Below are 27895 nucleotides of genomic sequence, written 5' to 3' on the forward strand. Positions count from 1 at the left end.
ACAGGAAGAGCCCGGGGAGGAGGCGGGGGCGGAGGGCGGAGGGGGCCAAGGTTCTTTAACGCTTTGTAGCCCAGTCAGAGGCACCAGAGTCCCAGATCCTGCGGCCTTGCACCCTCACCCCACCAATCCAATCACTCACAACCAAACCCCAAGGTGCACTTACACCACCCCCGCCCCCACCGCCCCCGTACTGGCCTTTCTCAGAAAAGCAACCATGATTTTGGAGTCAAATTGTCAAATTGACTGAATTCCAGGTCAGAATCCTCTACTTTTTAGCTGGGTGAGCTTAGACGCATAACCTAACCTCTCTGAGCCTATTTTTCATTTTGCAAAACCAAGATAGCTTATCTCACAGGGTTGCTGTATGAATTTAATGAAACAAGACAAATGTCTGACTTTGGTTAAGTACTCAGTGTTCCTTAGTGGCCCTCCCCTTTACCCGGGAGTTCTCCACTGGCATCCTAATCCCCCTCTTTGGTGGGAGTTTACCCATCCAACCCAACCCTCAGAGTAATACTAATCTTAGTTTTCTGCCCTAATTGGGACCCTAATGCTTGCCCCCCACCCTCTGGCTCTCAACCAATTTCTGCTTGGCAGGTGTCCCCAGCTGCTGATCCTAGCTCTGCCACCAACTGTGGGACATCAAGGCAAACCTGCTCCTGAGCCTTGATTGGTTCCTCTTTATTAAAGCGGGTAAAATGTCTGCCCAACTACAAGGGGAAAGTGAGGTCTTGAAGATCAATGAGACCATATTTGCGAAGATGCTTTGGACATTCGGATATCTCCATGAGGAATCACTAGTCCATTTCCAATATCCTTTTCCCAAATATTTTGTAACATCCATCAGAACTGACCCTAGAAAGAGAATCTATGGCAACCCCCCAACTTTCTAGATGAGAACAGTGAGGCCCAGAGATATATACCATGCTAGAGGCAGAGCCAGCAGAGAATCCCCAATTCTTAGTTCTCTACTGAAGGGCCCCTTTGTCTATGAGAGACATAGTGCCACTTTTCCCAATGTCCCCTTGGGGTTTATTTTTGTTTGTCCATTTTGTTTTGTTTTCTTGCTTTTTGGTTTATTTGTTTTGTTGTCAAGAACCCTTTCAGTCCCTTTGAGTTGGACCCCATATCCTGACTGTCACCCTCTGTTAGCATAAAGCACCATCCCAGTTTAGGCAGGGCTTCCCCCTAGTGAATTCTGTACCCTGAGTACTGTATTGGCTTAACTGACCACAGGATACAATGCCCTCCCCTTAGGCAGCCTAACTCTAGGTCCTTCAGGTGCTGAGACTGCAAGCAATACAGGGAGACCAGAAAGTGCTATCCTGGGACTTTATGACCTAGAACACAGCTCCCTGCCTCTTCTCCCTTTGATCCACTAGCTGACCTCCCAGCCCCAGCCCTGCCTTTGCTTTTCCTGCCTCTACTGTAAAGTCAGGACACCTGTACATGGGAATGGAGCATACCTCTCACTGCTGGAGGGACTGACTTTATTCCACCCTGTCCTCCAGCTTCTGGAGAACTAGTAGGTTGAAAGTGGACTCACTGAGGAAGGGGCTCACCACCATGTGAAAAGGCAGTAGGAGTGAGTCCCAGGCAGAGCTCTGGAAGAAACGTCATTAGAATGCACTGCAAGGAACACAACCAGTGTTAACTCCCCATCATGTACAACCACAAAAATGGAAGAATTTCCACATGTACATAATATATCAAAATACATTCCACTGCCCTGTATAGCTAAAAAGAACAAATAAAAAAGAAAGGAATGTAGTGCAAGGGTTAGACCGGCCAGTTTCCAATGTGAAGAAACCAGGAGAGCCTCAGGCTCCTCATCTAAAATGAACAGGAGGCCTAGGGATGTAGCATAGTGGAGAGACTTGCCTAACATGAGCAAGGCCCTAGGTTCAAACCCCAGCACTCAAAACAAAAAAGGTTAAAATAATTGAGAAACCCACTAGTATCTCTCACATAGTTGATTTTTTGATTAAATGCATATAAAGTGTTTAGCAAGTGTTCGCCATATATTTAGCATAAGTAGTGACAATATTAATCGTTCATATTAATGATTAATAGCATCAGTCTCCCATTTTTAATATTATAAGGAATTTCAGTAGTCTGTGGAAACTGCCGAAGACATTAAGACAGAGCCTGGTACAGAAGAAGAATTTCTTTAATGATTTAGAATAAGTGTTGCTTAACTCATTAAGTTTAAACCTTTGGGCTGGGGATATAGCTCAGTTGGTAGAGTGTTTGCCTCGTAAGCACAGGACCCTGGGTTCAATCCCTAGCACCACAAAAAAAAAAAAAAAAGTTTAAACCCTTGACATAGGTGGTACTAAAACATTCAATAAAATTCTTGTTTAAAAGAAGAAGAAAAGATGGTGAGAAATGGATGGAGCTAGAGATATGAAAAGTCAGCTAGTTTTATGGAGGAGGTGAAAATGAGACTGTAATCCTCCAGAGGTAGAAAAAGCAATGGTGGGTGGGGTGGGAGAAAATGGAAAAACAGGGGGTGAAAGAGTCAGTGTTAGGGTTTATGAGGCAAAGGAGGAAGAGCTTCAGTTAGCAGAGATGCCCCTCCCCTATTGTGTCTCACGTGCACCTGAGCACCCACACACAAACACACACAAGTATAACCCAAAAGGGCACTGAACTCTGAGTGACGTGGGTTCTAGCCCCACCTCTGTCATTAGAACTTCATCCTATCACAGGGAGGCAGGGTGAGTCATAGAAAAGAGACCTAAGTTCCAGGCTGACTCTGTAAGAATTATGAACTTGGGGAAATCACTGTACTCACTAAACCCAATAAGGAAATGAGGCCACTTAAACACTTTTTTCTCTAACACCCTGATACCAACTCCTAGGAGTAACCCATGGACAACAGATGGAGATAAGGAAAGACCTCAGGGAGGAAGTAAGGGCAGGCAAGGTGAAACTGGGGCTGGGGTGCTGACTGCACCATCTACAATTGATCCAGCTTAGGTGTTCACTCCCCAGCCAGAAGAGAGGGCACTGAGGACAGGGTGGGACAAGGTTGAGGCCAAGGATATGGCAGAGAGAAGACAAGAGTAGGTGGCACCTGAGGGCTCTGATGGTAGAGACTATTGGGACAGCACCATTTCCCCCTCGTCAGCTTGAATCTAGGAAAGGGAAGTCGGAAGTCACGACGTCATTTCAGGTCATGACCCTTCCTTCGTCCCCGCTCCCTTTACCAATTCTTTCTCCTCTTTTCTGAAGATCCTTTTCTCCTCTGGGTCCTCAGGACAGACAGACTGTAATTAATAGGAGTAAGACAGAGGCAGCAGGGGAAGTATCCCAAAGATAATGAAAAAGGGGTCACTTCTGGCTTCTAGGTCTGATGCTGGAGTTGATGGAGGAACTGTGGATCAGAAAAGTAGGGTTCTACTCAGATACTCCTCATCCTCTCTTTGGACTTCAATTTCTCCTTCATTTAAACTGGAATGATTTTCTCTGCTCTTCTCTATGATGCAATGTGAGTAAGGCTACTTAGGGCTTTGAGGTTTCAGAAGAAACTGGCCCAAGTCTTGTCCTCCTCCACCGCTACCAGGTCGTCGAAGGGAAGGAGGTCAGATGAGGGTTATACTGTGGCTGAGTAGTGAGCAGAGGGTTAATGATGAGGATGACTAAAGTTGAGAAGGAAAAGGAGGCTCAGATCTTGCAGAGAGCAGAGTCTAAGTCTTCCCTCTCTACCTTAATATGTTGATGGGCACACAGCAGATAGTATGCCACACCTGTGGATGAACTCATAGGATAGTTTCTCTCCCATAAAGCACCTGAAGAATGATCTCTTCCATGGTGAGCCAAGGGCATGGGATTCTCTCTGGCCCTTTTTGTCCAAGGACCTCCCAGAAAGGTGGGCAGTGATTCAGGGACTTGTGTCCATTCCCTACCCTCCCTCTTCATGGGCCCCCATCCAACTCTCCAGACACTGCTTTGTGCAACAAACATTTATTGAGAACCTGCCTACTTGCTCCAAGTGGGAAACTAGGCTAGACCTGGAGTATCCATAAATGACCACAAGGAGCTCACAGTCTAGTCAGGGAGGAAGACACAGATGAACATGAAAGTATAATGCATCATCAGCAGTCCAGTAAATGTTGTAGTGGGCTATGGGAGTCCAAAGGAGAGTGGGTGATCAATTCTGGGGAAGACAAGGTGGGGCAGAAGCCTTCAAGGAAGTAATGGTGTCGAGCAGGGTTCTAAAGGATGCATAGTTTTCCAGATGTTGAGGGAAGCATCCAGGCTGAAGAAAAAGCTTGAGCAGTCATGCAGGGGAATGAAGGACACAGGGCAGAGGCACTGGGGTGCATCTCTGCAGGGGTGTGGAGTATGAGACTGGAAGTGTCTTGGGAATGACTGGGAATGGCCAAACCTTTGTACACTGGTCTGCTCCAGCTCCTGCCCTGCAGTCAGGGAAGGGGAATTGCCCAAGAACTAACAAAGGGGGCTTTTGGGTGGGGTTCCCCACCCAAGTTCAAGAAGAGGAGCAGACATCTGTATCACTGGATTGGTGGTGTGGCCAGGCCAGGCTGGGATTGGCTTTGGTTACTGTGGGTAGGAAACCTGAACATGCTTTTGCCTTTGCATGTCCTTGTTTGTGTTTTGTTCTGGTCATCGGTTGTTTCCTAGGAAAGTTCCTTGTCAAAGTTCCAAGTTTGGCTCGGCTGATCCAAGGGAAAGGGAGACTTGTCTGCACTTGTGTGGAAATCAGTGTTCAGAGGCAGGACTGAGGGTGCAGGGAGGACCAAAGCAATTCTGGGCGGCTTTGTTGACTGCTGTTCTCTAGGCAACTTCCTGGACCCCTTACTCATCCTGCTTCCTTCCCCCACACCAAAGGCAGTGGGTAGCTTTGAGAGGAAGCCCCAAACCTCTTTTATTCCTTCCAAGGCTGGGCTCTTCCCACCAGGGCAGCACAGGCCTTGGTGCAAGGAACACACTGGGCTAGGTTCCCTGTCACGGCTCTCCCAGAGCACAGGCAGAGGAGCTGGCCCCTGCCGAGCCCAAGGGAGGTAGACAGGGGCCTAGGGTAGCATAAGCAGGTGGAGGGGCCGTCAAGGCTGCAGGGGGAGTAGGACCTGGTTGAGGCAAGGATGGAGACGTAGGATGGGGACAGAAGCGTGAAGGAAGGGAGGAAGCTGGAGTGGAGGCCACTTCTCTTGCACCCCTGACCCCTCGTCCTGGAGACCAGTATCGGCTTCGGAACCTCCGCAGCAGCATGAGGAACGTGATGACCAGGAGGTCAAAGATGAGCTCGGCCATCTCCACCACAGATAGCACGGAGGAGCCAAACCACAGACTCCACTGGCTGCCCAGGTTGGACAGGAGGGTGACCATCTGTGAGGGGAGAGAGGCATGCTGACCATGGGCAGAGGGTCCAGAGTGGGCTCAGACAGAGGAGCCCCCTCCATATCAAGCTATCTCCCTTCCCGCCTGAGGACCCCAACTATCCCCTCAGCCCCTCCATGCTCCCCTCCTGCTGCTCCTCCCCCTTAGGAACACACAGCTCTGGTTGGCATCACCCAGAGAAAATTGGTAATGAGGCCAGTGGACACAGGGGTATGTCTCAAGGGCCTTCTCCCCACCATCTGGCATACACGTACCTCCTACCATCTCAAACCTCAGGCCCCAGCTCCAGCTCCCCTCCTTCCAGTCCTTTCAACCTCACCTTCAACCCCACGCCCCTTTTTCTTGGTCCCCTACATTCAAGGCTAAAACCCTTCTGGTCCCACAGAGGCAAAAAGATGTTTTCCCTGACAACCACCCTACCAAGACCCTGCAAGAGAATTACAGGGTCTGTGAGGCAGGTCATACCGTGACAGAGGGAGACTCAGAATTGGTTTTGTAGTTCAGCTCCTCAAAGAAGATGTTGAGTTTAGCAACTCCATTTCTTTGGAGTGGGAGAGAGGCGGGAAGAAATGGTAGAAAATTAAGTTCTTGAACCCTCCTCCAATCAACTGAGCCAATTCCTTTTCCCAGATCTGGTTTTCCTCCCAGGGATTCTTATCCTGTAGCTGAGACTAGGACAGGACTCACCTTCTATTGTTGACAGGGTAATTGTTCTGTAGGGACAGCATCTGGAAAATCCAGTCCTGGGAACGAACAGAAGTGTCAAGGAGCTCATCCCTGCATTCCTCAGGTGCAGAGGGATGAGGTCAGGGCAAACACACCACCACCCAGAGAAGGTCACAGAGTTACCCTCGTTACCCTCACACATGCACAGGCATATACACAAGTCCCCAATCCCTCCCTTCCCTACTTTACCTGGGATTTCACTGAGGGCCATCGTGAGTAACCAGCAGACAGCTTGTAATTGGTCACACTGGAGATGGAGAAAGGTACTCAGTGATGGACTAGGGGTCTCCCACTCCAAAGCTTAGCTAGTTACCTTGTATCCTCCCCAGGCAAGCAGCCTGCTCCCCAACATGTGCCTGGGAGGAGGGGACACTCACCTGCACGGCTTCCGGCACTTGGTGAAACAGCCCAGGCTGTCTGTAGAGAAGGCTCCCAGGAGTTTATAGTAGCAGTAGCCTGTGGGTACAGAGAAGTGCCTGTACCCTGAGGGCACCTTGACCTTCTCCACCCCGCACCCAAGAGTTTTCCCCTCAGGACTGGCCAGCCACTTTACAAGAGCTTTATGCAACATTACAATGACACCTATTGAACAGCAGCATCAAAAAAATGTTAATGAACAAACTAAGTCAGGGTAAAAAACAAAGAGGATACACCCATATATGGGTGTTCAAAATGGACAAAAATCTAAAAGTCACAAAGAAAACTAGGAATAATTGTGTAAGAATAATGGTGTGAAACCACAATAAGATACCACTTTGCAGCCACTAAGGATATAGAGAAACTAGAAACCTCATTTACTTCTTCTGGAAATATAAAATGGTGCAGCCATCTTGGAAGAGTGGCAGCTTCCCAAATAGGATAAACACAGTGAACACAGGATCTAAGCAATCCTACTCCTAGTTATATACCTAAGAGAATTGAAAGTGCACATCCACACACATTGTACACAAATGTTTATAGCAACACTATTTGCAAAACTAAAAAGTATACATAACCTAAATGCCCATCAACAGATAAGCAAATAAAATGTAGTATGCCCACACAATGGAATATTAGCCATAAAAAAGAATGAAGTGTTGATACGTGCTACAACATAGATGAACCTTGAACTGATTAAGTGAAACGAGTCACTAACAAAGACCATGTGTTGTTATAAGATAAGATTCCACCTAGGGCTGTGGAGATAGCTCAGCTGGTAGAGTGCTTGCCTTGCAAGCACAAGGCCCTGAGTTCGATCCCCAGTACTGCAAAAAAAAAAAAAAAAAAATTCCACCTACATGAAGTGTCTAAAACAGACAAATGTATAGAGACAAAAAAATTAGTGTTCTCCAGGCACTGACAGTGAAGGGTGGGAAGTTGGGGACTGCTAATGAGTAAAGAATTTCTTTTGGGAGTGACAAAAGGATTCTAAAATTGATAGTGGTAATGTTATACAACCCTGGGACTATACCAAAAACCTAAAACTTGTACTAAAATAAAACCATATATTTTATTTATTTTGATACTAGGGACTGAACCCAGGGGTGCTTAACCACTGAGCCACATCCCCAGCCCTTTTTTATATTTTATTTAGAGACAGGGTCTTGCTAAGTTGCTTAGGGCTTCACTAGTGGCTTTGAATTCACTATCTTCCTGTCTCAGCCTCTCAAGCCACTAGGATTACAGGTGTGCACCACTGCAAAACCATATATGTTAAATGAGTAGATTGTATGGGATACAAATTATCTCAATAAAGCAATTACTACAAAAAGAGCAGGAGGAAGAGAAAAACAAGAAGGAGGAGTAGGAAGTGGAGAAAAGGACTATGGGTTCCTCTACCAGCATTTGCCAAGTTCTAAGTAAGGTTATTTTGTCATCATTGCTACTTTTAGTCACTCAATCCAAAATCCTTCAACTCCGACCCAAATCACCAGAGCTAGAATTTTGCATTAGGAAGAATGAGAAGCAGTTGGGCCTTTTTCTCTGGGGACTAAGTCTTAGGAAACACATCAAACTGTTTTTAACCTTAGTTCCTCTCCCTCATCCTCCCAACTTCTCAACAATTCATATTATTATTTTCTGCTCAACGATCTTCAAAATTACAGCACCTTAGAAAAAATTATTTAGGGGAAGGGAGGAGTCACGGCCACAGCCCCCCTAATTCCCAGTGTTCTTTATATCCTGGGAGGCATCATGTCTTCCCTCTGGGCCTTCGCTTGCCCATCTGAGAATGGAGGTGAAACTGGATGGCCTTTGAGTTTCTCTCTGGTTATGATGTGCTCTGATCCTCCAAGATCAGGGGCCACAACCGGAAGGAACTATCAGATTGATAGAGAAGACACAGGCAAGAAGAGGTAGAAGCCGGGCATGGTGGCACATGCCTATAATCCCAGTTACTTGGGAGACTGAGATAAGAGGATCGTAAGTTCAAGACCAGCCTCAGCAATTTAGCAATGCCCTAAGCAACTTAGTGAGGCCCTGTAGCAAATAATTTAAAAATGGCTGGAAATGTAGATCAGTGATAGAGCACACCTGGGTTCAATCTCCGATCTGGAGAAAACAGAAAGGTGGGGAGGGGAGGGGAGAAAAGAAAAGAAGGCTAAAAAATCACCACTAACAGAATGGAGGCAGGGCTAGACTCAACTCTGAGTGAGATGATCAGCTCCTGGGAGGGCCTCTATGCCGGTGGTGCCTGCTACCATGTCCCTTCAGCAAATAGCCTCCAGCCTACCTCCTCATAAAGCTCTGGGAGGAAGATGGGGTGGAACAGGCTAGCAGTGCCAGATGAAAGCCTACACACCAGGAACACAGAAACATGACCCCTCAGAGCTTCCATGCCTTTTTTTGGGGGGAGGCGTTACTGGGTTGAGGCCAAGGGTGCTTTACTACTAAGCCACATCCCCAACTGCCAACTGTTTTCATTTGTTACTTTGAGACAGGTCTTGCTAAGTTGCTGAGGCTGGCCTTCAACTTGCAATCCTCCTGTCTCAGCCTCCCAAGTTGCTGGGATTACAGACATGTACCACAGTGCCCAGTCCAGGTTTCTTGGGATTGTCTTCCTAACACACAGCTTCCCTGCTGAACAGCTCAGCAGTTATGGAGAGGAAAAGGATTTGTCTACTCACAGACACATATGACTTCTAACATTTTCTTCCTGGGCCCTGGAGTTGTTCTGTGCCCCACCCAGTTCCCCTAGGAGCTAGTCCTGCTTGGCATCCTGTGAGTAAGCGGGATGCTGGGATGCCATGGCGCCACAGATGCACGCTGGTGCTGCAGCGGGAGAGTGGGGAAAGGGTCAAGGGACACAAACTCTTTCCTCCTTCTGCTGTGGGTTATTTTCAAATGGGGCAATTCCTTGACAAATACACAAAAGCAGAGAGAGCGAGAGTCACAGGGAGGAACAGAAATAAAGGAAATATAGAGAGAATGAGAGGAAAACAGAGAGGCAGAGACTAAGGGTTGAAAAAGAGGAGGGAGAGGGAGAACTAATCAGGGTGGTGGGAGCCACAGTCATCCCACAGACAGGCGACTGGGAGGAGAGCTCAGGGAAGCCCTGGGGCCAGAGGAGCGAGGCAGGCCAGGGGCTCCAGGCTCTCACCCCAAGCACTGTGCTTCCTGTAGTCACAGTACTCCACACCCTTGGGCCGTGGGTAGAAGATGTAGGCGCAGCCACACTCCTTGACCATGCTCTCCTGGAAGCAGGAGTGGATGCACACCTAGAGGAGAGGTGAGAGAACAGGCCTGGCCCCAAGTCCTCCCAGCCCCGAAGGGATGAGAAGGAACCACACTGCACCTCCACTCCTCTTCCCCAGCTCCCCCACCCGCGAGGTCCCCTCTCTCACCACCCCCAACTCTGACCCATCACCTGATCACCCGGGACGGGCCTAAGAGACAGGCTGCTACTGAGAAAGAGTCTGGGCCTTACCTGCTGCGTGTACTTGGAAGGGTAAAGGTTCTTGACAGGGATGTCACTGCCATTCTTAGTGCAGTCACCATAGTTGCCTCCAAGTCTGTCCAGAGCTTCCTAGGAACCCAGGAACATCAAGAGGTCAGAGCAAGTGGCCCAGGCTTGTGCCAGGATTCTGTCTTCCCTCAGTTTCAGGTCATATCTCACATCTTGCCAGCTCCTCTATCTGTCTCACCATCTCAAGATGTGCCCTGGGGTCCCCAGGTCCCATCCCTATACTACCTGATTCAAAGCCCAGCACATCCCCTGAGATCCCACGCATGCCCTGAACTCCTCAGCACTTCTCACCCAAGCTCCACTCCCCAGGACCCCCTTCCCAGTACCCATCCCCTCCCCCGATTCTTATTCCTGAAGACCACCCTGTGCTCAAGGTCCACCCTGCATGATTTCCACAGTCCCTGGCTGTCCAGTCCACGTTCCCTGTCCTGTCTGCCTCTTTCCAATCTGGGGCTCCCTTCCCAGGCTACCAGTCAGCATCCTTGCCTTCCTCATGCTGATGGAGGTCTCCACACCAGGCCGCAGGTTAAAGCCACCATCATCCATAAAGGCAGGCTCATCCTGCCCATGCACCATTACCCTGGCCCCAGTCACTGTGGACAGCAGGGGAATGAAGTCTTTCTGCTCTGTGCGCAGTGTCAGGGACAGACCTGAGGGAAGCAGCAGGAACAGAGTCGGGGGGTGGGTCTTAGAGAAGAGTCAGGGGATGGAAACCTACCCTCCCACCTTGCCTAGTCACTAATCTCTAAGGAGAGCAAGTTCAGGAAGACCTGCATGTGGATTTGGCAACCCTGGAGCTAAATTCTGGGGGCAGACAGGAAGGACTGGGACAGGATTCCTTTCATGCCTGGAATGGACTATGCAATGCCCTTGGGGAGAAAGAAAAGAAGATCCCTTCCAGGATAGAGAGGGTCATACTGTGGTGAGGCCCAGAAGACACACAGCATCACTAGGATGTGGACCCAAGGTGAGAAGGGCTGGGGCAGAGGTGGGGTATCCAGGTCATGGGAGTTTCTCACCATTGTTGACTCCCGGCATGGAAGACATCCAGAGGTTGGAATTGTTCTTATTGTTGAAAGTATAGCAATTCCCATACATTGGGTGGTGGAAGTGGGAGTAATTCCTTAGCAGGGGAGAAAGATAGAGAGGGTAGGGTTAGAGGGGAAAGTATAGGAGGAAGAACAGATGAGGCAGATGAGGCAGAGGAAAATCATTCTCTTAAACGAGTTATACCAAGTTATACCTTTCAGAGCTGTCGGTTTCCTAATCACCTAGTATGTGTCTGCTTGATGGTGGGAGCTTTTCGCATGCTCCCCCTCTGTCTCTCCAACCAACAGCCTGGGGAGCCTCTCTCTTACACCATGCAAGAGGAAGCTCAGTCTTAGAGAGGTCCAACAGCTGCCCAAGGTCACACAGACAAATGGCCCTGGGATTCAGACCCAGGACAACTACTTGCTAGCTCAGATTTCTCCCACCAAGCCATCTGACCTCACTTGTTTTATACCTGCCTTGTGACCTTTCTTGTGTTGCTGTTGTGCCTTATGAAGACTCTTGCAGTACCCCTAACTTCTCACCCATCTACTTCTTAGTTCCCCATTTAGATCATGAGCTCCTTGAGGACAGAAGCCACATCTCATTGATCTCTATACCATCTTTGTGTTAGTTGCATAGTTCCTGACATATAGGAGATAGTTAACAAATAGTTGCTGGGTGAATGAATGGAAAACCAAATGAAGCAGAGAGATGGAGGGAAACACGGTTAGAGGAAAGAGTGAGACAGACAATGAGCACGGTGCTGAAAGGAGGAAGTCCAGAGCCCAGGGGTAGAGTGAGGCCAAGTGCTTTTCTAAGCCCTCACGTACCAGCATGTCTCAGACTGATAGGCCCCAAACTAATCCACTACAGGTTTAGGAATCCAGAGAAAGCAATCAGAGGCAATGCTGTTGCAGTAACAATAGGATCTGAGAGCAAATAACAGGTTCCAAAGCCAGGAGGCTATGTTGGACTGCAATGAGACTATGTTGTCCACCTGAGGACAGAGGGGATCTGTATCCTACTACCCTCCTATCTTAGAGCTGGAGATGAGAGCAGGTGAAGAGGAAGATGGGACTTTGGCCTGTGAGAGGCAGAGGAGAAATGAAGAGAAACAGAAGGGGAAGGCTAGTCAGAGATAAGAAGTGGGGTTCTGCCTGTATGACCTTAAACGAGTCATTTTTTCTAAGCTCATTCTCCTCACCTATAAAATGAATCAATTGGAACAAGATGATCTAGAATATTCCATTGACTTTCAAAATCAAAGGCAGAGAGGTGTGAAATACTGGGACATATTTTAGGATGTGCTAGGAAATCAGCATTTCCAGAGATGGGTTGGATGCAGAGAGGGACTGAAGAAGAGGCCACAGAAGTGGCCAGTCCTAAAGGGTCATTGAGCCCTGCCCACTGAGAGAGGGGATAGACACAATGCTGTAGATGTGTATCATGGACAGCATGCAGCAAGTAAAATCAGCAGATGGAATCAGCAATGTGGGTGGATCTTTAACACATAGAGCTTAGTTTAAAAAAGAGAGATTGATTGAATGAGCTATATAACACCATTTACATGTATTAAATATGAATTTTGCAAAAACAAAGAAATATACAGTAAGCACATTAATATAGTGGCCTATGAGAAGACTTATGATGTAATGGTTAAAAGCACAGACTCCAGAACTGAATCCCTGAGCTCTAGAAAGTACTAACCAGCATGGTGGCACATGCCTGTGATCCCAGTAACTCGGGAAGCCAAGGCAGGAAGATCACAAGTTCAAGGCCAGCCTCAGCAATTTAGTAAGGCCCTGAGCAACTTAGTGTAACCCTGTCTCAAACAAACAAACAAAAAAGGGCTGGGGATGTGGCTCAGAGGTTAAACACCTAGGGGTTCCATCCCTGGTACCAAAAATATAAATAAATAAATTAATTAATTAATTAATTAATTAAATAATAAAAAGTATTAAAAGTGGGATGAATTGATGAGGCCCTGGATCCAATCCCCAGTACAGCAAAAAGAGAAAAAAAAAAAAAGATGCCAGACCAAACAAAATACTTAACTTCTCTGAACCTTAGTTTCCTTACCCGTTAAATTAAGATAATAAAAATATCTACCTCACAGGGGTGCTAAATTACACTTAGAACAGTGCTTAGCACTTAGTAAGAACTGTATTAGATTACTATAAAGATTATAGGGATTCATTAAGATGGCTAAAATGAAAAAGACAGTGACAAGCGTATGGTATAGAGAATTTGGAGCATTCACACAATGTTGTTAGGAACATATAATAGTACAGCCATTTGGCAAAGTCCAGCAGTTCCTCAAAACGTTAAATATAGAGTTATGAAATGACCCAGCAATTCCACTCCTAGATATATACCAAGAGAAATGAAAACAAGCACCTGTTCGAAAACATGTACAGAAATGTTAATAACAGCCTCATTCATGATAGCCAAAAAGTGGTAAACAACCTAAATGTCTATCAGCTGAAGAATGGATAAACTACCTCTTAATTATAATATTACTTGCCCATGAAAAGAAATGAGGTTCTGATACATGCTACAACATAAATGAACTTGAAAACATTATGTTTAAGTGAAAGAAGCCAACTGGTCACAGAAGACTCCATGATGTATACTTCCCTTTATGTGAAATGTCAACAACAAGGCAATTCATAGAAACAGAAAGTAGATTAGTGGTTTGCAGGGCTTGGAGGAGGGGAGTGAGTGAAGAAGAACTGCTGATGGGCACTGGATTTCTTTATGGAATAAGGGAAATGTTCTAAAATTAGATAGTGGTGCTAGTTGCACAACTATGAATATACTAAAAGCCACTAAATTGTATGCATTACCAGGAAGAATTTATGGCACATGAACTATATCTTAAAGTGTAATTCTAGAAAAATTTAGGGCTGGCAATGTAGCTCAGCAGTTTAGCACTCACCTAGCATGTGTGACGCCCTAAATTCCATCTCCAGAACCACACATGCAAATAAAAAAAAAAGAAAAAGAAAAGAAAAGATGATAGATGAGGGGAAGGTTTTGTAGATAAGTCAGGAGAGGAATAATAAGGTCACACTAAAGGATTCATGATTCTGGAGACCACAGGAGACTGAAGGATTTTTAAACAGGACAAACTGGAATTGTTAAGTATAGTGAAATTCAAAGGTTCCTGCTATGGTTCAAACTCTCCCAGTTCATGTATTAGAAACTTAACCCCATTGTGTTAAGAAGTTTGGCCTAATAAGAGGTGACTGGGTCGTGAGGACAGAATCCTCATGAATGGATCAAGGCCATTATTGTGGAGGTGGGGAGTGCATTACTAAAAATCAAGCCTGCCCCTCCTGCTTTCTTTTAACATGAACTCACTTGCCTTTTTAATATTATAGAGGCCTGCACCAAAAGCCAGCACCATGCTCTTGAGACTTCCCAGCTTCCAGGACTAGAAAAATAAAATTTCTTTTCTTTATAATCATTCAGGCTGTGGTATTCTGTTACAGCAATAGAAAACAGACCAAGATGCTTCCTTTGGTCACAGAACAAAAGGAGGATTTAGAGGCAGTAAAACAAATTAGGGGCTGCTTATAATAATCCAGGTAAGAACTGGGAAGAACTGAATGGAGGAAGTGACTTTAAATGCCAAAACAAAGATGAACTATGGATTTTCTGTTGATGGGAGGCAAAAGCATTGAGCAGGCAAAGGGAGAGGACATAAATGAAAACTACAGGTGGGAAAGTGACAGTTAGAGAGGCTTGGTGACAGGTGCGGGCTGCCTTAGGCTTAGCTGCCCCACTTTCCAGCTGCTCACTTCTGTCCTCAAACAAACACTAAGACTAGAGACAGGAACCAAGTTGTACGCTGAACAAAGTGTGTGTGAGGGGTGAATGGTGGGGACAGAAGCAGGTGACACCTGGCCCTGCTGCCCTCCAGCACAGGAGGGAAGGGCCCCCTGAAGAGTGACGATGCTGCCTCAGCACCCTTCCTCAGCTAGGCAGAGAAAGGAAGATGGCCCTCAAAACTCAAGCAGCAGAAGCAGGAGGGGAAGACAGGCACAGGAGGAGGCAACAGAAGGGAACCCCCCTCACTCCCAGCCTTCCCCAGCTCTGGGAGTCACTGCAGCAGCCATGACCTCTTTGCAAGGACATCATGACAGGGGTCCCAACATAAAGAATGCTTGAGGGGCAACAGAGTAAGAAGAATCCTCAGCTAGTGCCAGCCTCTGCCCCTGTTTGAGGACAAGATAATGAGATCCATCACTCCAGTGGTGTAGAAAGCGTCTTCACATTTGCTATCCGGGGAACTTGGTGTTAACCTCATCATCTTCACTTGAGTACAAGTGTGAAAAGACCAAGGACTTTGTTTTTTCCTCTGTTGTGCCCCAAACGCCTAGAATAGTGTCTGGCACATAGCCCAGATAGTAAAAAATCATGTTGGATGAATGAATTTCATTTCATGTGTTTTGTTTTGTTTCCATTTTACAAAGGGCTCTGAAGAATGATGTGAAATACCCAGTCATCCAACCAGGAAGTCACAGAACCAGAGTGGAACTGGGGTTTAGTCCTTCAATCCATGCTATTTTACTACACTATTACGTCCCAGGTCTGTGTGAGCTTTAATGCTAGGGAGAAAGAGGCCTTAGAAAGAACCATGCTTCTGGTTCTTGATTTCCCAAAGTCAGATTCTTTTGGAGGAGTAGGGGGTACTGAGGATTGAATTCAAGGGCACTTTACCACTGAGCCACAGCCCCAGCCCTATTTTGTATTTTATTTAGAGACAGTGTCTCACTGAGTTGCTTAGTGCCTCGCTTTTGCTGAGGCTGGCTTTGAACTTGAGATCCTCCTGCCTCAGCCTCCCAAGTTGCTGGGATTACAGGTGTGCACCCCCTTGTCTGGCTCAAAGCTATACCTTGAGCCCCAGTCTTCCCAGGGAATCTAGATGAGCCACTGTACTCAGACCGAGCAGGACCTCTGGGTGACCTGTGGGGCAGAGGCATGGACCTGAGGCCAGTGCTTCCCCTTTGCTCACTGACAGGCATTTCCATATTTAATTATCAAGCATTTTCTGGACCCATGGGCCTCAGGATGACCCAAAGGAGACCCAGAGGGAATCACCCAGCCCAGCAGAACCTACTCACGCCTGGTTGCAGGAGGCCTGGTTGAAGCGGCAGGTGAAGATGAAGTTGCCCAGGGCTTCCTCCTGCAGGGATGGTGAGGTAGCTGGCAGCCTGGACAGAATGTTGATGTAGTGGAAGCGGTACCACTCCCTCACTGCATCCACCCCTGATGAGTATGTTTGGTAGAAGCAGTCAGATTTGTTCTGGTTGCACTGGACACAGAGAGCAGAACATCAGTGGGCCCAAAGGCCAGCTGCAGGACAGAGCTGGGGGTCAAAGATGAGTTGTCTTAAGTTCTGAGGGTTGATGGACAGGGATGAGGAGCCAAGAATGCAATAATGCAGAAAGGGTGGGAAAAGCAGAAGCCCCCTGAAGAGTGGACCAGAGAAAAGTGGATTTAAGGGAAGGGTGGGTCAGGGAAGAGTCACACATGGTTGCAGTTCATTTATATACTCCCTGCAGGGGGAGGAGCAAGAATTCTCCCCATTTCACTGGTGGAAAGACTAAGGAATCAAGAGGACTTTTTGTTTTTTGTTTTTGTTTTATTTTTTTATTTTTCTTTAACAGACAGTTGGGCCTAGAGGCCATTTCCTCTTACTTTGCCTTTTATTTTATTTATTTATTTCATGGGCTGGGATTGAACTCAGGGCCTCGCGCATGCTAAGCAAGTGCTCTAACACTCAGCTACACCCTAACCCTTATTTTGTATTTTTAAAATATTTTTTTGTCTCCTGTTTTACTGCCTCCATTTCTCTGTCCAAGGCTAGTAAAGCCTCAGTTCTCCAATATACTGGAAGGTCCCAATTGAGCACCACCAGGGAGAACTGAAATTCTGAAAAGCGCATTTTCCATGACAGATTTGACATCCCGTGGCCTAAACGCTGGTACATAGACTCCCAGCGAGGAGACTCCACAAGCTGGAGCACAGAGAGGTGTGATTTTATTTTTATTTTACATTTTACTTTTCTCTTTTCTTTCCATTCCATTTCATTCCGTTTCATTTCATTTATTTAATTTGCCGGCAATCAGATGAGGTAATGCCACTTAGAGTCACTAATCTGAGGAGGCGGGCCTGAAAGGGAGGGGCCTGCTGTGTGGGCGGGGCCAGCGTGGGGCGAGTGGGCGGGGCGTTGCCTTCCAGTTGCCTTACCAGTTGGAAGCCGATCTTCCAGTCTTTCCTGTCCACTTGGGGGTTGTTGTCCCTCATGCTGGAGGTCGCGCTGCGTGCTCTGCGGGCCTTGTGGGGCGGGGGCAGGACCGTCAGGCGCTGCAGGGGGTGCGGCAGACTGCCCCCGAGATCGCGACGGCCGCGGGGACTGGCCAGCAGCGTATTGAACTTGTATTTGTACAAGTCAAAAAGCGTCTGTTCTGTGATGTGGTCCAGCTCTTCCAGCTCACTTTTAATTTCATTGTACCTGAAAGGGGTGATGGGAAGAGGGTCTCAAAGTCGGGACGGCCCTACACGAATGCCTGGCCTCTCTGGGCCTCGGTTTCCTCATCTATGACGGGTGAGGGTCATCCGCCTGAAGCCTGCGGAGATAGCTCGGTTAACCAGATCTCTGGAGGGTGTGTCTGCGGAGGAAGTGGGAGCCACAGCGAACCCCGGTCAAGAGGGCATTTATGGCCATGTGTTTGAGCCAGCGGCGGGAGCGCGGGTCTGTGCAGCATGCTAACCCCACTGGTCCGGGCAGGGACGGGAACCCGGAACCCCTCTGCCTTTCGCGGGGGCGGTCCTTGGCCCGGACACTCCCACTAGGTCATTTTGCCCTAGTCCCCTAGGAGAAAGTGACCTTGGGGCCAGTGTCTGCCGCCAGGCACCTTGTAAATCAAAGTCTCAACTGCGCTTTTAGAATCTTCCCGAAGAACACTAAAAATACCAGATGGCGCAGCCACTCTTGCCCCTTCCTCCATAGGCTGTTTTAATGAGTTTCGGGTGGAGCCCAAGCACTACAAATTAAAGTTTTTCAGTATAAATCCTCATATTGCTCCTCAACATGGCCCAATTATCTTCTTGATGAAAATTCACATAGCTGAGCTTTAGGACTACAATTTACTAAAAGCAGACATCTAGACCTAATAAAGTTGCGAGATACAAAACCCATACACAAAAAAATTAATTGTATTTCTACATACTTCAACAAAAACTGAAAATGAAACCACAAAAACAATACCATGTTTTAAACTATCCCAAACAAAATTTCCGCATTTTTAAAGAAATCAACAGGCTGGTTCTAAGATATATATGGAAATGAAAAGAACCTACAATGGCCAAAACAATTTTAGAAAAGAAAATCAAGGAAGATTTATACTACCTAATATTTACTCTCAAGCCACAGTAATCAAAAGTGTGGCTGGACTTGGTGTCTCAGGTCTGTAATCCCAGTGACTCTGAAACAACTGGATACTCGTTAGGGGGAAAAAAGTGACCTCTACTTACCCTATACACAAAAATTAATTCAAGATGAATCATACAACAAAACTTAAATTCAGAACCATAAAAACTTTAGAAAATGGAAGATACCTTCATGACCTTCAGGTAGGTAAATTTTTCTTGTAAATTAAAATAAAAATACCTAACAAATGAATCCTATAATAACCTCGTGTGGCAGACACTTTTATAAACAGATCTACATTTTTAAATGATCTCTCTGGCCAGTATATGTTGTTGGTAAGATTATAAAATGGTACAACTACTCTGGAAAACAATCTGGACATTTCTCAAAAGGTTAAACGTAGAGTTACCATATAATCTATCAATTCCACTCCTAAGAAAAATAGCATAGACTTGCACACACAAAAAAAAATGTGCACAAATGTTCATAGTAGTATTACTCATAATAGCCAAAAAGTAGAAACAACCCAAATATCCATCAATGATGAAAGCATAAATGAATGATATATCCATACGTTGGAATATTATTATTCAACAATAAAAAGGAATTAAGAATGGATACATGCTACAACATGGATGAACTGTGAAACTATTACACTAAATAAAAGAAGCTACACACAGAAGACCATACACACTATGATTCAGTTTACATGAAATGTTCAGAATAGGCAAATCCATAGAGATAGAAAGTATGTTAATAGTTGCCCAAGGCTGGGAGTTAAGGGAATGGGGGAAAAGTGACTGCTAAAGGGCATAGGGTTTCTTTTTAGGAGGATGAAAATGCTCTAAAATTAACTATTGTGATAATTGCACAATTCTGTGAAAATAATAAAAAATTTGCCCACATGTTAAGTGGGTAAATTATATTATGATGATATGAATTGCACTTCAATAAAGCTGTCCTTTAAAGGAAAAAGAAAAATATTTAAGGAAGGGTACCCTGATACTTAAAGACCTCTTACAAATCAATAAAATGACAAATTTTTTTAATGAGCAAAAAAGAGATGGTCACTAAACACATGAAAAGGTACTCAACATAGTCCTCAGGGAAATGCAAATTAAAACCATAATGAGGGAGCTGGGGCACAGCTCAGTGGTAGAATGTATGCGTGAGGCCCTGGGCTCCATTTCCAATATTGCCAAAAAAAAAAAAAAAAAGAGGTACCATTTAACATCCAGTAGGAGAGCTAAAACTAAAGACATCAACAGCACCAACTGTTAGAATGTAAAGTGACTGGAATTCTCCTAGGCTGCTGACAGAAATATAAAATGGTACAACCTCTTTGAAGGACTATTTGGAAGTTTTTTATGAAGTTAAACATGACTTTATGGCGTATGATCCAGCAATTTCACTTCTAGATATTTTACCAATTCCACTCTTAGCTATTACCCAAATGCAAGGAAAACATAAAGACTTGCACATGAACGTTCATAGAAGTTTTATTCACAAGAGCCAAAAACCTTGGAACAACCCAAATGTTCATCAAAACCATTCAGCAATTAAAAGGAACTGAGATACACCAAAAAAAAAAAAAAAAAAAAAAAAAAAAGAATTTCAGAAACATTAAGCAAAATAAGCCAGTAACACACACAAGAAAACACCTATTGCATGATTCTATTTATATGAAGTCTAAGAACAGACCAACTAATGGTGGTGATGTGATTTAGAAAATGATGCAGGGCCAGAAGAGGAATTAACGGGAAAGGACACCAGGTAATGGAAATGTTCAGGATCTTGACTGTAGAACCTTAGTGTTATATGCAAATTACACTTCGATTTTTTAAGAAGTCAAATACCATTCAGGGTCCTACTTGCTAGAAATTCACTTTCAGTGGGTCTGGGGAGGGACCCAAACTAGGTTTTGTTGTTTGTTTTTTTTGTTTGTTTCTTATTTGTTTGTTTCTTGTCGGTGGTGGTTTGTATTTGGTGGGGGTTGGTTTTTTGTTTTGTTTTGTGTGCGTGTGTATGTGTGGTGCTAGGGATTGAACCCAGAGCCTCACAAATACCAGGGAAGCTACACTCCCATGTTTAAAAGAGCCCCCATGTGAGCTGGGCATGCCTATAATCCCCGAAGCTAAAGCAGGAGGATTGCAAACTCAAGGGCAACTTGCGCAACTTAATGAAACTCTTTCTCAAAAAAGTAAATAAAAAGGGCTGGGGATGTGATGATTCAGTGATAGACTGTCCCTGAGTTCAATCCCCTTACCATAGATAAATAAATAAACAAACAAAGAACCCCCACATATCCTAATGTGCTAGATCTTCACATCCTCCTCCAATTGACTCTATCTCCATTTCCACTCTACAAGTCTAGCTGACTGGACTTTTATCCACTCTTGCAACCCCTCATCTTTTCATAGGATAAAATGTAACTCAGGCAGAAGGTACGTGTTTGGCCTTCTGAGATACTTATTTGATCTTGGCAATTAAAAGGATGACAATAATAGCTAGCATTAACTGAGCATTCACTAGAAACTAAGCACTGTGGCACTAGAATGTACATTATTTATTCTTTGGTGTGACTCAGTATACTGTTAGCCACTCTCAGCTAACACTACTGTCATTTTCTTTTTCTGGCAGGGCTGGGGATGTAGCTTAGTGGTACGGTGATTGCCTAGCATGCATAAGGCCCTGGGTTTGACCCCCAGCACTGTAAAAATTTAAAAAAAAAAAACCCAAGTCACAGTGATTTGCTCAAGACAAGACAGCAAGGAAATGGATCAAACAGTGCTCTACCCATCACACTGTTCTTCATTCTGTCCTAGAAAGACCTTCAGAACCTGAGTCAGCTGAATGTGAGTCCTGGTGCCCCAGCTGCACACTTTCTAGCTATGAGATGTTGGGTAAATAACCCAACCTTTCTGAATCCCAACCTCATTTCTTCATCTGAAAAATGGGCAGAATACTGGTTTCGCATAAAACTTTTGAAGAGTTAAATAAGAAAATATTCAGGGACACGAAGCAAAAAGACCATCAGTTATCAGGAAGATGTAGACAGGAGCCCAAAGCCCAGGAAAGTGAAGTCTTTTTCAAAGTCACACAGAAAGAACCCAGGTCCTCCAGCTTGGCTGGAGTTATTTTCATGACACCCTCTGTGTCCCTGTACTGCCTCATATACCTCCCTCTCACTCATCACAAACTCCAAGCCGTTACTCTTCCCCATAGAGCACCCTGCCGTCCCTATGCCAGGCTCTCCCCTCCGTGATGTTCATCATATTTGGCTCCCTCCTGCCTCTTCCAGAGGATGCTGATAAGCACACACCCTAACACTGTCTGGTCTTCCAGCCCCTGACCATCCTCCTCCTGACACCCATGACAAGACCTCTAGAAGAGGCTGGACTCCCATATAGAGCTCCATCACATCACTTCCCTCCTTTTTTTGGGCTGAAGATAGGAAGGATTCCCCTGCCACCCTCTCAACAGACCTCCCTCTCTAATTCCCTGACACTAGAATTCCTCTAATAAGAGGTAAAGCCTATAAGTTGACACCTACAACCGAAGAAACAGAGAAAATACACCAAAGATTTGGATCTTGTCCTGAGGAGAACAGGGGCTAGAGAGAAGGATCAAAAATGCCTACAATGGAGCTTTAGCAAGATAGACCAGTCGTGACCTCCTACCCAGGCCATGGTCACTGACCTCACTCCCTTCTTCTTTAGCCTCGGAGGGCAGGAGAACCCTTGCATAAGTCCACCAGGCAGCCTCAGGAAACTGAGGCCCGTCCTCCAGACAACTCCCCCAGGCTCCCTGAGCTAGGAGGTACTGGAAGCAAGATTTGAAACCCAACCTGTAGGACTCACAGCCCTGCTTTTTCTATTACTGCTCCCACTCAGAAGCACTTGAGATCAGTCAGTAGCATTTCCTTTCCCTGCTGCTGGTCATCTCCCCTCCAGCTTCCCTTTTCTATAAAGGACAGATTGGTGGGGTACAAGGACCCTGGGAGATTTGGGAGCCAGTACCCCTGCTCTCTTCACATCTATGCATCTTCCTTCTCCTCCCTCCGTCTTAATCCCTCGGTGGCCTCTCATGGAAGAACACACACTCCCCCTCCAGAAGCCTTGGGACTTGCCTAGGCTCCCACCTCCCCAGGGACCCCTACTGGAGCATTCTCAACCAGCATTCCAGAGTACCAAGGGGAGTTGGGCACAAGAAACACACAAGCCTCCTGCCTTGCCAGTGTGTACCTGGGGACCTAGCCTCACTTTGCTTCCTCCAGGGACCACTTAGAAACCTTGGCATTCCTTTCTTTGGCCCCTTCCCCAGCCCCATTCTTCTCCTCTCAGCACCTCCACTATTGTTTCCCAGATCATGAACACAACCTCAATGGAGTCTACACACACACACATACATAAATCTCAGCTTATACTTCAATACATTCACAGGCAAGAGCCCCACAAGTAGCCCTCACCTGTCAGCCTCCTTGAGGATGGAGATCACCCCTCTAGAGTCAGTTTTGAGCTCTCGAATAACATGTGAAATTTAGTCCTGGCCACGACATTTTAAGAACAAGATAATTCACAAACCAATGACGGTTCAGAAGACGGTCAGCCAGGGTGGTGAGAAGTCTAGAAACCATCTCATTTAAGGAAATGTTAAATGTAAGTTCTTGCTGAAGTGAGTTCCACCCACAGCCTTCAGGAACTAAGCTCTGATCAGCTTTCCAGGCTCATACTCTAACCTCACCACTTAGCTGGTTAGCTTTAGACAAGTTACTTGTCTTCTTTGTGTCTCTGTTTCATCATCTATGAAATGGAAGAAATAATATCTGCTTCCTAGTGTTGTAACAGGGATTAAATGGTCAGTATATGAAAAAGATCGAACAAAGTACCTGGCAGAGTAGAAACTGTACAACTGCTACTATTGTTTTCATTATCATTGCTGTTATTATTATTATTATTATTGAAAAAAAAAAGGTAAGGAGACACAGGAGCACCACCTGCCACTTATCTACCCTGTGACCTTGTGATCTTAACAAAAGTAGAACTAAGGATGCAGATTCCAATTCTGACTCCTCCATTCCACAGCTGGGCAACTTTGCAAAGTTGCAAAGTTCTCTAGGTTCTCAAGCCTCAGCGTTCTCATCTGTCTGTTGGGATACTTGCCTTCTCATCTAAGCACCGTGATACAAGATCAAAATATGAGAGTGCACTTTGTATCCTGCAGAGAAGCAGCTGCTGTTACACCTGAACCGGTAGCCATGGGGTAAGGGAGGAGGTGACATCTTTACGGTTGCTTCAAAGTGACAGAACCAGAACCAAAAAGTAGAAGTTACCAGGAGGAAAACTGCAGCTTTACCTACTTTCTAGTAGTAGTGGCTGCAGACAGAATAAGGCTCCTGCCTAGAGAAGCACCCAATCAGTGTGGCAGGCTCAGGGAGTCCAAGTCCGAGCTGTCTTCCTGCCAGGGCTGGAGAGCAAAGCCTAGTATTCCAGAGGGTAAGTGTAGAGGCCTCCGCGGTCAGGGTGACTCTCTAGCGCCACCACGCCCAGCCTCCTCTCCCATTCTTCCTTACAAGGGCCAAAAAAGATTTCACGATTCATTGTTCAAGAACCCCAGGTTTCGGCTGGGGCTGTAGCTCAGTGGCAGGGCACTTGCCTAGCATGTGTGATGCACTGGAGTTGATCCTCAGCACCACATAAAATAAAATTAAAAAATACAGAGTATTGTGTCCATCTACTACTAAATATATATGTGTATATATATATATATAAAGGTTTAAAAAAAAAAAAAAAAAAAAACACCAGGTTTTCCCTTAGGTCTAGATTAGCTTTTTTTCCCCAAGGACATGAATATGACTGGCCCTCTCCTTTGGGTGAAAAAGCTCTCTGTGGGCCAGAGAGAATGTGACTGCAGTGGTGTAGCCACACATCTCCCTCCCTCTACCCGGCTGCTATGATTCACACCCAGGTCAGCACTCACCAGCCTGCATCAGCCTGTCTACCCACCTTACCTCTCTCCTTCAACAGAACCACCAGCCTGGATCCCTGCCCCCCTGTACTCCTTACCACTCCTCTTACTGCCACTCTTCTCACTGGCTCCCACCACTGCCCCAACCCTAGGAAGCCTTTGCCTGCAATTGACTTTCAGCGTAATGGGAGAGAGTGCTTTGATATCAAACAAAGTTGGTTTTTGATTGCTAATCTAAGGTGCACTGGTTCTTAATAGTGATTTTTGAATCCCAGTTTCACCACTTGCTACCTGTCTGAACTTGGCCAAGTTACTTAACTCTCTAGGTCTCAGTTTCCTCATCCATAAAATGGGATAATAATGATACCAACTTTCAAGGATCATGTGAGGATTAAATAATTTAATAACATTTAACTCGGATTTTTTTTTTTTTGGGGGGGGTACTGGGGATTGAGCCACCTCCCCAGCCCTTTTTATATTTTATTTAGAGACAGGGTCTCGCTGAGTAGCTTAGGGCCTTGCTAAATTGCTGAGGCTAGTTTTGAACTCCTGATCCTCCTGCCTCAGCTTCCAGAGTTGCTTAGATTACAGGCCTATGCCACTGTATCCAGCTTAATTCAGATTTTGATTCATTTGGGAAAATGCCTGGCACATAAATATATATAAGCATTAGCTATTATTGTTGTCATGCTTATTATTAATTGTGTGGACTTGCTCAAGTTATTTCACCTTGCTAAACCTCAATTTCCCCATCTGAAAAATTGAAATATATAAAAATATTCACTTCCCTGGACTTGTTAAGATTAAACGAGATAGTATCTAGAAAGCACTCAGCACAGAAGCACAAAGGAGGTGTTCAGTCTCCTTCCCCTGTGCTCGAAAGACTTCCCTTCCTCCCCCCCTGTTCAGCAGGAGGGATCTCCCAACCTGGGAGCCACTAGGGACTGTGGTTTCTATTCCCTGCAGATTTATCCTGCCCTGTCCAGGACCTGACCCCCAGAAGAACTCTAGAAGATACTCAGGCCTCGCCCTCTCCATATCTCATCGACATCTTTGCAACCGCAAATATTTATTGAGTGCTTACTATCCTGCCCATGGCCTTCCCCAGACCTGCTCTCTCCCTCCTGCAATGTTCACCACCTCCATCGTGGCCTAAGGGGATGAAAGGGGGAGGAAGCTTACAGGAAAAATGAGGCTGAGGGAAGGAATCAAAGAGGGCCCAGAAATAAGAGGTAAACAACACCTAATTGGAGATTTCATTTATTCCAAGTCCCACATCCTGAGTATTAAGAAGAAGCAGAGTTTGGGGATCAGGCAAACAAATGAGTCACAGTTCAGTCACTATCACTGTGACCTGGTGACTTGTCTTTCTTTGCCTCGGTTTCCTCTTGTGCAAAACAGGCATAATAGTTCCTGCCTCCATGGGATTTTGTGAGAATGTCATAAGCTGGCTGTTGAGCACTTAGCAGTGACTGCTGCACACAGTAGCTTCATCAGCAAGTGGCCCCTGCCCTGGACATTATATGGAAAGAGTATTTTCTCTCCAGAACCGGACTTTCCAACCCTTATTAGTCCACAACACACCTTATATGAGGGGCCTCCACCCGCAACATATGACCAATCCCAACCATCCATAACCACACACATTCCCGATGTGTGTGCTCATACACTCATGTGCATACAAAGACTCATAAAAAGATCTTGCACTCCTAGAAGGCAGACAACTCACATGATTTCTATTATACTTGTCACAAGTGTGCTGCAGTTATTCGTTTATATTCCTATCCCTCCACCTTATTTTAGCTTTGTGTCCCCAATACCTAGCCAAGTATCTTCAATAATGGTTGTTAGGTTATTAGTGAATCCGTTTGCTCTGTGCCTAGCACTGTGGCTGGCTTTACAGCAGGTGTTCCCAAGGTGTGGCAGGACTGAGTGAATACAAATAAAAGGTATATGTAAACACCAGCCCTGCCCTCCTCCCTTCGCCAGGGTTACCACCCTTTCTAATTTCCAGACCCAAATTGGCAAAGAGCACTGATGAAAACCAAAAACATCAGGGCACACACAACCCGTAAAGGTCAGGGGCCTGGGCAGGGGCCTCCATAGCTTAGCCAGGGTCTTTTGGGAACAGCTGACAAGGGGCTGCTCTCTATCCTGCCCCATTCTTCTTTGGCTTCTGTTACCCCCACCCCCAAGGCTTACTTTCACCCCACACACACTGCTTTCTCCACAAGCTCCCCTTCCACAAAGACTGACCTAATGCACCTCCAGGGCACCTGCATGGCCTGGCCTCACCTCACCTGGCCTCACATCTCCATTAGACTCTTTTTTTTTTTTTTTGGTGATAGAGATTGAACCCAGGACTTTGTACATGTTAAGTACACACTCTACCACTGAGTTACACCCCAGCCCTACATCAGACCCTTCTGCAGAAGTGGAAGAGACCTTGTTCTTGGTTGTCATCTTGCTCCAGGAAGCAATGAGGCTGAGCTCAGCCCTTCCCTTTTGGAAGTTATCAGCATGCCCACCTCCTCAGTTTCCCCCCTGCAGGAAGAAGAGGGATGGGAATGGAGTGCCCTGTTGGTCCAACACCCTTCTGTGGGTGAGCCTGGCCATGAGGATGGATCCACTGGACAGGGACACCATTCTACCAAGTGGGGGAGGGGGGGACTCCCTATCTTGACCAGAGGTGATCAATCTGGGCACAAGAACATTAGCTCCTCCCCCTGGGCCTGTGGGTTCTGCCTGCCCGATAAGCACTTCTATGCCCTCTGACCACTCTTCTAGGTGTCAGGCAAGTGGCAGAGGATGAACTGACCTGTAGGGATTGAGAGTGCAGACGGTGACAGCAGGGAAGACCAGCTTGTCGGAGTTGAGGTTGATGTTGAGGCTGACAGGGTAGCTGAAGTACTCCTCAAACATCAGGGCAAACTGCCAGTACATCATGCCAAACGTGCAGAGCCAGAGCACGGCCCAGAACGCTGTCTTCATGCGGTTGTGCTTGGAGCATACCAGGCGGATGGCCCCGTGGATGGTGGTGTTGTTGCAGAAGAACTGGAAGAGCTCTCGGTAGGAACGGTGGAACTCGATCAGGGCCTCCTCCTCCTCTGTGGGCTGCGGGGGGACTGCAGGTTCGGGGCCCAGCCCCTGTTCCTCGCGCTTGTCCCCCTTCATGAGCCCTTGGGTAGGTGGAGGAGGGCAAAGGTCTTGCTCCTTAAGCTTGTCCCCCTTCATTGAGCCCTTAGGTGGGTTGGGGAGGTGATGGTCAGGGTCAAGGCTGAGCTCAGCGCTCTGGGTGCCCTCCCGCATCAACAACTTGAGCCCAGAGTGAGGCTGGCTCGGGCCATGCCCACATCAAACCCTGAGTCCACTTTCCCCCACTCCTCCCTCCCGCCCTCCTCCACCTCTCCAGGAGCCAG

General features: G+C 46.3%; 1 protein-coding gene across 1 annotated transcript; it reads right to left on the reverse strand.

The window, feature by feature from the left end:
* Positions 1-141: 141 nt before the first annotated feature.
* SCNN1A (sodium channel epithelial 1 subunit alpha) lies at positions 142-27872 on the reverse strand. Its single transcript, XM_079141126.1, has 12 exons — positions 27295-27872; positions 17327-17591; positions 16198-16388; positions 11056-11159; positions 10523-10686; positions 9998-10096; positions 9671-9788; positions 6471-6549; positions 6283-6340; positions 6055-6110; positions 5833-5908; positions 142-5355 (listed from the first exon to the last, which is right to left on the reverse strand). Exons 1-12 carry the CDS (start codon positions 27783-27785, stop codon positions 4975-4977), a joined length of 2082 nt encoding a protein of 693 aa, XP_078997252.1. The 5' UTR covers positions 27786-27872; the 3' UTR covers positions 142-4974.
* Positions 27873-27895: the final 23 nt, after the last annotated feature.

This window comes from Sciurus vulgaris (assembly GCF_902686455.1).
Source record: "Sciurus vulgaris genome assembly, chromosome: 5".
Lineage (NCBI taxonomy): Eukaryota > Metazoa > Chordata > Mammalia > Rodentia > Sciuridae > Sciurus > Sciurus vulgaris.